This window comes from Pyrgilauda ruficollis, unplaced genomic scaffold (genome assembly GCF_017590135.1).
Source record: "Pyrgilauda ruficollis isolate IOZ18807 unplaced genomic scaffold, ASM1759013v1 scaffold182, whole genome shotgun sequence".
Lineage (NCBI taxonomy): Eukaryota > Metazoa > Chordata > Aves > Passeriformes > Passeridae > Pyrgilauda > Pyrgilauda ruficollis.
The window spans coordinates 96,029-110,019 of NW_024517207.1; the positions used below are offsets into that span (position 1 = coordinate 96,029).

Below are 13,991 nucleotides of genomic sequence, written 5' to 3' on the forward strand. Positions count from 1 at the left end.
AACAAGACGGGGCCAGGCCCTGTCTATCTTCTTTCATGGCCTGTGAGAACAAGCAACCCTTCTATTTTCTGACACTAAGAGAAACAGAACTGCAAGTGCTTTTGGGTTGGTACAGGTAGACATAGGAGCAAGGAGTCATTTTCCCCACATCACTGTACAATGTTGCATACAGCCTGTTTTGGATGGTCTTACCACCAGCTATCTGGCACAAATCTGTTTCCCTAAGACAATGTTTTCCACAAAGTTTTGTTGCATGTTCAGCAAGCAGGCATCATCTGCAGTACATAGACATGGATGATTGCCCCATATTTTGTAATAGCTCCACACACTTGTCTTTTTTACCCCTCACCTACTAATAACATGATGGGTTTTTAGTAATGAAATCTGTTGCTGCTGTCTTCAACTTTTTTATAGGCCCCTTTTTATACCAGGACTTAAGAAAAGGAGAGACTAATTTAGTGGCCTGGCTCAGGCAGAGTTTGTGCAGGTGCTGATAAAGGAATTTCTACAATTTGGAGACTGCAGACTTACAAAAGAGTGTAAGAACCACAATGCTGGATCAGACCCAGATCCTTGACTCCAACAGGAGCAAGCAGTAAACACTGAAAGCAGCATATGAGTAAGAAAGGAGCATCTTTATCCAATCCCATCCCTCTAAGCCTGCACCCAGTAGTCAGTCTGGAATAGCATCCCTGAAGTGGCTGACAAAGCCCATCTATCAAAGGTCCTGTTCATTAAATGATACAGTTGCCAAATCCTTGTTAGATCTTCACAGCCCATTTTGTCCTTGCTTTCCACATTCATGCCCCTGTGTTGGAACTTTGAGAGTTTTGCAGTAATGGAGTTAGGAAACTGTAGAGAATATAGGCCATGGACAGGAACAATGTGCAGCAGCAGGAGAACATACACTGACAGGGTCTGGGACAGGGTCTAATGAGAAGTCACTGAAGGCTGATCCCTTACCTTTAAACCTGTCATCTGAGTCACTCTCACTCTCGCTGTTCTCATCTGCAGAGGATACAGAGGCATCAGTTAATGCAAAACCAGAGCAAACAAACCCAGTTCGCTGTGCTGCAACTGGGAAAAATCCTATCTCTGAGCCTTGTGATACACACATGCACTTCTCAGTCTTAAAATATCTTGAAATAAACAGTTTGAATGACTCCTTGGATTGTGTTTTCCTTGTATTCAGTTTCAATATTGCTTGAGAGTAAGAACTTCATTTTGATGAAAGGGCAAAATTCATTCTCCATTACAGCAACTGTTTGCACTGAATCCCCATCTATGCTGAGCTGCAAAAGTGACATTTGGAAAATAGGTCTTAACCCTTTCCCTTCTTGTTTTCAGGTTTCAATTTTTTTTTTTTTTTTTTATAAAAGTTAGTCAGCATTTAAGTCAAAGTAAGCTTTATGAACTTTGTCTGCCTGGACAACATTCCCAATCACCAGAACTCACCAAACTGAGTTAGAGTTAACAGGCAAAAGTAACCTTATGGCAAGATGTGTTACTGAGGGGTTCTTGATTAAAACCCTGTTGTACTCTTAATACAAACAGAGCCTGAATTTCCTTTTTGGCCCCTGTTTTTCCAGAAGCAGTCTGAAGCACAGGGTGAGTTACACACTGAGTGCCAGGAAAAAGCATGCAAGAACTCCAGGGTAAAAACTGTGAATTCTGGTCAAAACTTACAGTAAATATGAACTGTAGAAGGTGGGTAAGTCGAGCTGACCATGGGATTAACAGGATACACAATACTGAGAATCTCATTTCTTTTTAGCTCATCCCCATTTTCTCCTCTTGCAGAGAGAAAATTATCACTGTTCACAGAAAAAGGTTCTAAACTAAGTAGAGTCCAGGGTAGATGTGGAGGAAAGAAGGAAATTGATTAATCCTGTAGGATCCAAATGGATTCACTGAACCCTGACACTTTCACCATACCTCGTAGGGACGCTGTCTCAATATTGGACATAGAAAGTTTCTTCAGGCGTTTTTTCCCTCTTTTTGCACTGTAGATGGAATTGATTCTTTGGACAAGCTGCAAAATAAGAAAATGAGGAATCAGTAAGACCAAACATTTTTCTGCCAGGACACTTTTATTAATGTATTCAAACAAAACATGGATGCTAGATCAGCTAATGCAGGTAATAATTGTCTGCCCCAAAAATATCTGAGATGATGGGAAATATTAATGAGATGACTTGTGTTTATTGTCTTCAGCAAGAGGCTGGGATTACTACAAATTCAACATTAAACAGAATATTATAACTTTGGGAGAGTCACAAATATGTAGCAATTAATCTTCACGATGTTTTATAAGTCAGGAATAGTGTATTTAATTCCACAGCAGATTTCTTCATAGAACTATAATACAGTTTGCAAAAGCTGTTTCATCTCAGCTTCCAGAGAGAAATAAACTGAGAGAAAGGATGCAATTTGCTATAGACACAGCAGAAGGGCAGTAACAGAGCACAGATTGAAACAAAACCTTTTTTAGGTTTTCCCTCCAATAACTATCTTAATTTAAAAAATTATATTCTCCAGGAATACATGATCCTGAAAGGTAAAATAGTAAGAAAACAGAAATTATCACAAGATTTGCAATAAAATTGTGAACATTCCTATGCTGAAATCAGAATTTCAATTAAGGAGAATATCTGTCCCTTCAATTAAAAAAAAAAAGGGTACAAAATTAACAGCCAAATTTTCCAAGTTTTATTCAAAATCAGGTAATAAGTTACTCTGTAAGTAACCCTATGATTTCCTCCAGAGATGTGTGCCCACTGGTGAAGTATAACAATATATTCCAAGAAAGTAAAAATACAGTAAATATTAAGGATGTAGGATTAATTTCCTCCTTAAACAGAATTTCCAACAAATTCATAGAAACATAAAAATCTCCCTCTAGTCACAGTATTTATAGCCATGTACTTTAAAATATGCTCTTTAATAAGAACAGGAAAGAGTTGAATACACAGTAAAAATCAACTTTGTTCACAAGCCAAAATGAAGCACACTGGCAGTTCTCCCCCTCTCTGTTGCTATTGTATTGTTGGTTTTCTGGTTGTTGTCTTGTGGCTGGGGTTTTTTTTTCACATTCCATTTTGAATCAAAAAACTCCTTGAAAAATGAAAAATTAAGTGTTACGTCAAATCCATCAAGATAGCATGGTTATCAGGATGGGGTCAGTTGTGAGTAAATGAAGGGAAACCGATTAGGCCAATTAGTTATTTTCCTGGAAACAAACGATGGGGAAATAAACCACTTCAGATGATGCTGCACATTATAAATAATAATTGCTAGGCCATCACCCATTCAAAATCTTAAAGTTATATATACAGCAATGCTCTGGTCCACAGAGCTTCAAGAAGAGTGTGGAAAGCAGAACTGCCTTAAAATCAATTCTGTGTGAAGATGGCCATCATATGTTTGCTCCTCCTGGAGAATTTGGAAGTTATCACTTCTAGGGAAGGGATTTTGATCTAAATGTTCCTTTACGGTACAAAAAGAGCTTTCAGCAATGGCTAAAGGCTGGCTGTTGGAACCCTGTTTAGTGAGAATTTTAGATTTTCTGTGCTGACAGGCAGTGACCCCCCAAGAGAACACTGCATTTGACCTCAGGTCGTGGAGAAGGCTTCCAAAATTGAATGACAGAACTGGGATTATGGGTGTGTAGTTTGAACAGAAATGTGTAATATCACACGGTGGAAAACAGAGTTTAAGGTTTTAGAAGATAGTAATATATATAAAGCAAAATGGAGGTTTTAGGGTAGTGGCTGGTCCTTCTTCTTCACCTTCCTCCTCATGGGTTTGGGTGGTTTTGTGTAATTGGATAAAAAAGTCCTCATGGCGGGCCATGGGTGGTTGGTTATTGTGTTAAAAGTAAAAATAATAGGAAAGTTTATAGTATACCCTTAAAATGTTAGTTTATCGTTGGATAAGGATAGTTTCTTTTTAAAAAGCCTTGTAGAGAGAGAGATGGGGCTCCATTTTTAGTTTGTTAGAGTGAAGTGCTGTAGAACTCACGCTCTGTGAGACTGTGCTATAGATAAGAACTAACAAACATCTTGAGTCCCAACAAGAAATACCACCTTGTGCATTTAATCCCCTCCCTGGCACAGAGAAGATAAGACTCAGCAGGTGCCCAGAAATCCCCCAGCTCTCGCAGCCAGGTGACCTCTCCTCAGCACAGGGCTGACCACACCCCGGTACCTTTGGGATCCTCCTGGCGCGCCGCGTGGACAGCAGCTCGCTGGCGGTGCTCAGGCTGTCCTCGGTGAGGCTGGAGGGGGACGAGGGGATGCCCAGCTGGGCCAGCAGCAGCATGTCATCGTGGCTGTGCCGCTTGGGCAGCCGCGGCAGGCGGTGGCTCTTCCTCTCGGACCAGTTCCCCACGCGCAGGGAGTGGCTGCTGGCCTTCGAGGGCAGCTGCAGGGACAAGGACAGCTTGAGCTCTTCCCCTCTGGGCAACGCCTGGGGCACCTGGTGTCACACTCTGCCACCTGTGACAGAGCGGTGGCTGCACAGGGACACCGTGCCAGGGGAGCCACCACTCCGCAGGATGTGTGTCAAGGTCACAGTGAAGGGAAGGGGTCAACCTCCAAGACTTTAAAGTTCAAAGGAAACAACACCATTTGTGACCTGCTACATTTCCGTGCACCCACATCCCATCAGTTCTGTGAGCCCTAAAATCTAACTTGAAGGCTTGGCTAACAACAGAGCACTGACCCAACAGGCCTGGTCCATTCCTCTGACTTGCAGCAGTGAAAATGAGTAACCACACAGTTCATTGTAATGTTAATTCAGTGCAAAAGTAATAACTAAAATAGCAAATTGATGCTATTTCATTCAATAAAAATAAAGTAGAAAAATCAAGCTTGTTCTATTTTCATGGTATTAAGAAGTTTTAAGACCTGACAACGAGCAGAGGTGCAGTTACAACTCTCCCAACATTCCCAAAAAATTCCCTTTAAAACACAAAACTGTTATCACTACAGGGCAAAGGGAAAAATCTCACTGAAGGATTAAGCACCAGGTAACACCTGTCTTTAAAAAACTGGAGGTCTTTTGGAGCAGTCCTAGGAGCAGCTCTGCCCAGCTCCAGGTCCCTGCCTTCTCCTCCCAAACACAAACACTGTAAAGAAGGTTCCCAAGCACATCCCGGAAAAAGTATTATTGGGTCAAGCATCTGTCATTTGGCATTTATTAACATTCTATCAGCTCTGTAACAAGCTATAAACCTGCAGCAATAAATGTCCCATTTATTGGCTGACAGATTGCAATGCCATCCCACCTGGGATTAAGCACAGGTGTTTCTGCGGAGAGGGGTTGCATCACAAATACAATGTCATCATCAAACATTCCTTTCATACCTGATGACTTCAGAAACTCAAATTTCAAATTCTGAAAAGAATCAGTGGGAAAAGAAAAGACATGGGTATTCAAAATGACAACACCACCAGTGTTTCTGAGATCTCTGCACACCACAGGTTAGCCCACCGGCAAAACTGGTGGCAGCCTCTCTTTTATTGAAATTGGAATTCTTTTTGGAGATGATTGTTGGAAGCTTGCTGACCTTCTGATCTCTTCCATCTTGTTTATCATCATCCATGTCTGAAAAGTCATGTTGCTAACCCAGCTTTGTTGCTATGATGGAAAAACTGGGTGATAAACCACTGCCAAAGCTACCATTCTTGAGGAAATTCAGACTTTTCTATTTCTGGTCATTGGCGAATTACCCAGGCCCAAATCTGACCTGCTCCTAGTGTCTCTTCATTTTAAATATCAGCACAATGACAGTGCAATTATGGCAGGACTGACTCCTGTCAGGGCACTCCCAGCAGCATTTCAAAGAGAAGCTCCCAGAACAAAGCCAGCCCTGCTGCAAAGGGTACCAGAGAGTTCTTATTTACTGAAAAACTTTACAGAAGGCACTTAAATCTGTAAATTCTTTGGTAACCCTCTGTTAAAGAGACACTGGCCAGTATCTTCCTATGGATCTGTATGGTTCCCAGCCTAATGACACACCCTGAGGGATCCTCTGGATGCTACACAACTCCTGTTAACACACACAGAGCCTGCAATAATTGTTATGCACCATGTCCCACTATGAGGGACATTTCCCTATCATCCTCATGACTGCAGTGCCTGTTTCTCCTTTCTCTGCCTGATTACTACTCTCCACTTGTTCCTTTTCCAGCAGCTTTGCTGAAGTCACCCCTGGTTTAGAAGGGATGTGCTAGGAGCACACTAAGAGTCCTGGTGATGCTTCTTTTGGATTGTGATGCTTGCATGTACACGAAGCAAGTGAAAGAAAATGCATTCAGTTTTCTTTCTAAGTCTCTTTACAGGACAAAAATATAAATTGTTGTGACCTTTTGTTCAACTGCGAATTTTCTGTTAATTCAGTGCAGAGTAAAGTTCCTTTAAAGATTAATTTGAATCTCAAAACTAAGTATGTGTTGAAATTTATATTTTTCCTTACATAGTGATCATAAACACAGTGATCCCATAAACAACAAAGCAACCAGGTATTTCATGATGTTCACAAAAAAACAGGCTTACTTTGGAAAATTCATAAAGAGAAAGTCTGCAGAGTTCCTCATGTTAATGCTATAAACACGATTTATACAAACTTGTTAATTGCAGGCACTCAGGCTTTTCTGACTATTTTATTATTCACGTATTTAGTCAGGGCTTTTACCTGGCATTCTTACAACAAACCTGCCACACCACCAACTCCCCACGAGCAGCGCCGCACCAGGCCCTCGTGTAACAACAACACAGGGACAAAACCAGCAGCTGACTTCTCTCTCCGCTCCTGTCCCTGCCCGGCAGCAGAGGCAATTCCCTAAGAGGTGCAGCCACCCAGGAGTTAACTCCCAAAGGAGCAGAGGAGGGATTCTGGGGCACTGCGAGGCCGGGGCAGCCCGGAGCGCCGCGCTCCCGCCCGGCTCCAGCCCGCCGCCTTTACCTGCGCAGCGGCCGGGTATTTCCTGTTCTGCGGCGTCCACATCCTGGGCAGGGAATCCAGCGAGTTCTCGGACAGCTGATGGGATTTTCGCCCCCCGTGACGGCCTTTCAGCTCCACATCCTCGTATGGGTTTTCCTTGGGTGACTCGCCTGCACGTTTGGATTTTTTGGGATTTTTTTTTTTTTTTTTAAGGAAAGAAAAACAGACAGGAATGTAAAATTAGGAAAAAAAAATAAAAATCATGTGAACCAAGGCTTTTAGAAAAGCTCCTCAGCTTTCAGCATGACTCATCCCTCTAGCTGCAGCTGGAAGTATTTGGAGAAGAACTTGGCTATGAGCTCGACAAGTTTCTTGGGATTTTTTTACTGTTCCCCTTTTTTTTTTTTTAACTAAAATGTGAAGATTTCACAAGACGTGCTTCTGAGCATCCACAGCTGTGGAAAATTTATTGATATATAAAAGCTAAGGCACTTAACTTCTTGAAAGTGTATCAGTAGATTTTATAAATCCATAACAGCCACTCGGGGGGGTGAAATGAAGACCAATAAATAACTGCGCTCAACACACCACCCTTACACACAGTAAGACAATTCTTATTTGATGCAACCTTCATTTTTCTCTTCTCCTGAGAGATGGCAAAGAAAGAATAAACGCTCCAGCTCAGCAGTGCTAAGAGACAAGATTGCAAAGGCAAAAGGAGAATTTTTGTCCTAACTATCCTGCATCCTCAAAGTGCTCTTTAAAATATGTCCTGTCTTTAAATTAGGCAGCTATTCATTTCAAATAATATGAAATTCCTGTCTCCCAGAAGGAAACTCATCCTGCTAATAATATATGGATGTTTAACCAATTAATCACTAAATATTATTTAAATGGAAAATTAAAAAGCAGACCGCATGAATTTTTACCATTTGAAAACCAGAACCAAAATTTATAGTCCATATTTAACTGAGATCCAATACCCACCATCTTCTCAAAACTCCTGAATTTAGTAGACCTCTCACTGAACAAAGCAGTATGAAGATGAATGAGTGCCATCAATAAAATCAACATTTTGTATGCATTTTTTCAGACAACTGATAATCAGCAACTGATTTAGAACTCCAGGTTTTTCAAACACAGTCATTCCAGTTTTCCAACCATCTTGAACAGAAAATAATCTCAAAAAAATATTGATCTACTCAAATTCAAGACTTGACTTTACAGAAACAAGCAGGAAGTTAAAAGCTTTTAAAGCACCTTGCTTTTGCTTTTATCTAAAGATGACTTTAAAATCCATGGGTTTAGTACAATATAGGTATTGCAATACAAGCTATCTAATATAAGAAAATTCAATTGAGAGCTGAGGACAGAAAGCTGCAGTATGGTTCATTATTCGCACTGTTACAGAAAATATTCAGTGTGAATATTCACTGTGTGAAGGAGATGACAGCTGGGGCATAGGTGTTTTCACTATTAACTAGGGTTAACACAGTCTGTGTGACTACCAGCTATGTTGTTCTAGGCAGACTAAATTTCCATATTCTACAAAAGAAAACAAAAGCAGTTTGTGCTTTCTGCTTGATTGTTGGGCCTGGAAGCGTGAGACTGCTTGGTTCCTCAATTACAGCCACAAGAACTTTTGCTGAGCAAGTTCACGTATTCACAATACAAATAAAAATACAGTTTTGCTTCAGTAGTGCATCATAGTAAGACTTCTAGTCAAACATAAGCCCAAGAGTGAATGTTTTAGCTTTGTTCTAATTAGAGGCCTGAATCACTGCTCCTCTTGAAGAATGTTTGACTTGGCAATCACAGCTTATTATTTCATCCAGAGGGAATCTGATTCTAGAGGCTGCACTGTCGTTGTGGCCAACGCTCATGCCGCATAAAGAACACCCTCAGGTGTGTGGGGTACATGAAAGAACCCCTTTTGATTAATGCAATGAACAGGATCAATCTTAAGCAATGTATATTCCTAAAAAAATGTGATGCTACAGAGGACTTTAGAAGTGGTTGATTTTTCTTGTGGGAAGAAAAAATAGATATCACACCCTGATTCTGTTACTTGCGGGCTCTACAGCTCCAGAAATGATAATCATAGCAATGATAAAGAGTAAAATTTGCAAAATGCTGTTACTTACAGCTGATTGGGCTCTAGTAGTGCCATAAAAATTCTTGTAAGCCCAAGTCAAGTATAGGTCAAGCAAGCATTTTGGAATGGATTAATAGATTTCAAAATACCCGGCTACATGAGACATGGCTCAAACATGCGCTTCCTTGTGAAAACAAATATTGCTGTATTAGTCTACTGAGTATCCAAACTCCCAGGAAGAAACAAGCCCGTCAGTGAAAAAACCCTTTTTACAATGTAAAGCATTTATAAATGTTAGGGGGACTCACTTTCCAAAACAGAATGCAAAACAGAACTGCTTGAACCCAGTTAAACTCAACATAAATAATGTTGACCTGACTTATTAAGTATAGAAACGGGCCCAGAGAAGTCTTGGATGAGAGAAGAGGGAGGAGCAAGGAACCATGAGCAGAGGCTTTTTTTTTCCCGAGTCAGAGTCTCTACCAAAAGAGAGCTTGGGCCAAATTCCTCTTCAGTGTAATGTGAAGGTCAGAGGAGACACCACAGGGATTTTAACCCTTTCCCCTAGAGCTGTGAGAGCTTTTGCAGATGACTGGTTTGCTATTCAAGAATTCTTGTGCCTATTCTTTCTCTCATTTGCTTAAAAGAAACCAAAGTACTTCATTATTTCAATCACACCTCACCACTTTTTTTTAAGAACCTCCCTCTACACCGAATCTCTGATAATGAAATAGTCTGATCCATCAGAAACCACCTGGTTTTGCTGACATGAGTTTTGAATTAAGTATTTGGTTCAAGCTGTGAACAAGCTGAAGAGATAGACAAATAAACTCTCTCCTCAGCAACTTCCAACCACCATTTCTTAGTATCTGCTGTCCCTAGGAGATACACAAAAGACCGGATATGCAAAAAAGAGGCAGGCCAGAGTGGTTTCTGTACAAGTGACAAGGAATCAAAGGTGTCAAGTAAACCAAAAATGCTGAAAAGTGCCCTGAACTGCCTTAAAACAGCATTTAACTGCACAGTGACTCCCTTCCATGGGAGAAACATCTGGGAAGTGGTGGTCACCAGCAGGTGCACGTCCCACGTGGGAGTGAGGTCTTGGGGACACGTGGTGGTGGCTGCTACTGCTGTGCTGCAGCACGAAAAGGAGAAAAGTTTCCTTATAATTGGCTGGCTCAGAGGTTTATGGCTTTCTCCTCAGCAGCACCACTTCTCCAGTCCCAAGCCTCAGGCAAGCAATGTTTGCAAGCTGCAGTGCTTGGATTTGCTGCAGAAGGGAAACATATTGACAATGAAAGAGCAAGGAAACATCCTTGTTCCTGCCATATGGATGTCTCTATTGGAAGCCAAAAGGAGAAACATTACAGTATAGAGGCCAGGCTTGTCTTAATGAGGCTGATGCAACAGCCACACAAGACAACAGCAGATTATCACTGACTTCAAAGGAAGCTGAATCATACCCCCAGAATGCATATGATCACAAACAGTAAGTCTTTGGCAAATACTGTCTCTAATCACCATCCCTACTCCCAAATCAGTTCCCTCTATAAGCATTTTTTCCAGGTTCCAAATTTTCTCAAATTCTACGTACCAAAGTGCTGAGTTAACACAGGGCATTTATCTACACGACATTTATCTTCAGAAGTCCTCACAGACAATGTAATGAATGGTCCATCAGGGAAAGAAAAGAAAAACAACAACAGAAAAAAGATAGAATAACCACGGATATTTAGAAAAGTCCTGAGGAATGCAGGGCCTTGAGCTTAAGCATCGAGGAGTTTCCTCCAGGGGCTGCAGTTCCTCACGCCGTGATGCGGTGCAAGTCAGCCCCACTGAGTCCTGAGGCAGCACACAGTGTTCCTCTGCTCAGCCTCTCACACGTGGCAAGTGGGAAGCAGAGGCAGACTCAGCAAGCCTGAATCATGCTGAGAAAGGAGTGAAAAGTAAGGCTGAGAGGAAAAAAAAAAAACAAAGCAGTCAGACGCTTCTCTATAAATGGCAGAAAGCAGGGGAATGCATCATTTCTTTCTAGATGGCAGAAGCTATTATCAGAGGAATTAAGTGATTCACAGAGTGCTGGTTATATCTCCAGCCTTTTGCACTGCCAGGAAGAGAGAAGAATGGAACAGCAGGTATAGAGTAAAGGAAAGGGCCCCTAAACTTGTGTGAAGCTGGGTGCCTAAATTGAGAACCAACACTCACAGAGGAGATGCTGAATCCACAGGGTGATGGCCAAGCTAAGAGCCTGCTGCCTTTCCTCCTGGCTGCTCTGAAAGCCCAGGGGCCTGAGTTGCATGGCCAGGACAGTTATCACCTCCCAAATGAGGTGCACGTGCACTGCTCATTCATTTCAGTCATAAAATTACACCAGCACAGAGCCACACCACCAGTGCTGGAGGAAAACCGGGCCATTGGGATGGTTATGAGCATGTTCAGATCAAATGGATGAAAATCAGTAAATCTCCACAGTCCCATAAAGTATCCAAACTTAGCTCTTTGGTACATAGATGAGTTTTTTTTCAATGTCAGAAATGCTGCAACTGTGCATCTCAGCTGGGGAATTTACCCCAGGAATCTGCAAAAAGAGGAACTATTTCAATCCCAAATTACAACTAACACACATTTACAGCTGCTTTGAAAAGCTGTTGCTGACAGCACTAAGTTACAGACCATTACTTGCTTACAGTGCTGTCACCCAGTGTGTCCACTCAGTACCACGAGCTCAGAAAAGCAGTACAGCATCTACAAAAAGCAGAGTGGAGAGTCTAAAATGCAATTAGCCTTTTGGGCCCTGCTCCATGGAGTTTGTAGGCAACAACCTTTGCTTTCTGAACTCCTCCAGCCCTTGCAATCAACAAAAGAAACACTGCAGATGCTTCCAGCTCCCTGCTATCTCTGCAGGGACTGCTGAGAGTACAATCATCATGAAGCACAAGGGAAGAGAATTAACATGGCTGATAAATAAACAAGAAATTTCATCCCCAGAAATCACCTGTTTACCACTCAGTCCAAAATCATGTGCATGAAAATGTCTGATAAGCAACTGTTAGCACAGTACAGCAGCAGCTTGCCTGAACTGCCTGCACTTCAGGGGTGTCACCCTGCTGCCTTCAACACAGTCTCTGAATTTGAGAGAGGATTTGGGAGGGTAGTCTCATGGTCTTTTATTCTGTTTTACTAACCTGCAGCATTGACTAGAAAGCCAGGCAGTAAAGCTGACAGAGACTGTCACAAGAAGCTGCAGTGGATGGTACAGTGATGAGATAGACTCCACAGAGAAAAACTGAGATCTAAATAGGGCACGAGATGATTATTAACAATAACTGAAATCCATGTAACAACAATGCAGCAGGCTGACTGTCAACAGGATCAGCTGAAGTATTTGGCCTTTCTTTGACAGGCCCATATGAACACTGTTTGATTTAATGTGCTCTGGCTGCCATTACCCTACAGTGTCTATTATTAAACTTGACACTATTACATTTTCCAAAATCTCACATTCTATTTAGGCTGTCACAGGCAGACTGTGGGTGCAGAATAAGACAGGAATATATTATTCTGTGATCACTGCCTATACCATCATTTTGCATCAATTCTAGCTCCAGAGACCTGCTGGTGTCTGACTGAAAACCCAAAATGTCTTCAGAGAAGCAGCTAGCACAGCACTGCTGGCAGAATTGCGATCTCTCCAAGTTTGCTCCAGCTTTACAGCAGCCCAGCAATTCCAGTTTTTCCCTGATTTGTCACAGGATAATATGATAGACTAAAATGCGCTACAAAAGCATGACAAGAAATAATGTGGCGTGTGAGGATGGGATTTTACTCGAAAGATCAGCTTGCTCTCTTTCTAACCTTTTCCCACATTTACTGGAAGAACTTTGCAAATGTTCTAATTGGAAAGCAATGTCAAGCTGGAACATTTTCCAGCTTGATCTCAGTCATCATTGCTGCAGCTCTGATCACACGCAGCGAATGGTTCAGTAGAGCAGCTAAATCATCCCATTTTGTTACATGACATGCACTCTGTCAAATTTAAACAAGAAATCAAACCAACTCATTGATTTAGGAAAGATGAGTTGCCTTACCAGCAGGGGTAAAGGGAGTGACTTGTCCTGTTTTAAATGCAGAGGTAAATTAGAAGCTGATTATCCCAAACTGAAGCAATATTGTCTCAAACTGACAAAGAAAAAACAGCCAAGCAATTGTGTATGACTCCACTGTTTCACTTATCAGTCACCTTTGGTGTTGGCTGTAACAAGGTTCAATTATATTATATGCCCCTACAGGAAGCAGCGATTAAGTTGTCCTCTTAAGGTGCAAAAAATATCTGTCAATAGAAGTGTCCAGCTACTGAAAGGGCTCAAAATCTTCTAAACATGACACTGAAGAGGTCCAGAGAGCAGAAGGGTGCATAAGAAACCCTCCCCAAGAGGGCCAGCTGCCCCCAAGACAGTGAATTGCAGGACACCCCAATGGGAACCCACCAGCAAGATCCCATTTAGAAATTCATCCTGGATTTAGAGATTCCACTGCAATGTTTTTGAGGCATTGCCTTTCTGTCTAGACTGCTTCAGCTCCAGCTGCCAAAGCAGACATGGAGTCATGCAATGTTCTGTTAAACATTCTCAGTCTAAGAGGCAACACACAGAGCCCAGTTGAGCAATGGGTTTCCTGCACATCTGCAGTGTCCTCTCAGAGGAAATCTCCACCTGTTCTGTTGCGTGCAGCACTCCAGGGAGTTACGGGGTGAGAAGCCTTGTCTTGTCAAAGGTTTCCTCCACTGCATTTAATTTCTAAATGTAGTGCTATATCTTTCACCTAGTTTTACTAGATTTTCTCAATTCAAACTTAATACTATGCCCTTGACCTTCATTTTATTTATTCAGCTTTTTTGATGATGATAACAAGTGCTTTGTCCTAGAGGTCAGGTCAACAATGTTTCAGAGA

General features: G+C 41.8%; 1 protein-coding gene across 9 annotated transcripts in view; it reads right to left on the minus strand.

The window, feature by feature from the left end:
• Positions 1-13,991, minus strand: part of DENND2B (DENN domain containing 2B) — a 153,364-nt gene that overhangs the window by 38,544 nt on the left and 100,829 nt on the right. For all 9 annotated transcript variants that reach the window (XR_005954877.1, XR_005954876.1, XR_005954875.1 and 6 more), the window contains 4 exons: positions 6,968-7,116; positions 4,207-4,422; positions 1,936-2,032; positions 964-1,008 (listed from right to left, as the gene is read on the minus strand). Coding sequence is in view for 5 of the 9 variants with exons in the window: in XM_041464639.1 (XP_041320573.1) it covers positions 964-1,008; positions 1,936-2,032; positions 4,207-4,422; positions 6,968-7,116 (507 nt within the window). In the remaining 4 variants the exon portion in view is untranslated. The remainder of the gene's footprint in view (positions 1-963; positions 1,009-1,935; positions 2,033-4,206; positions 4,423-6,967; positions 7,117-13,991) is intronic.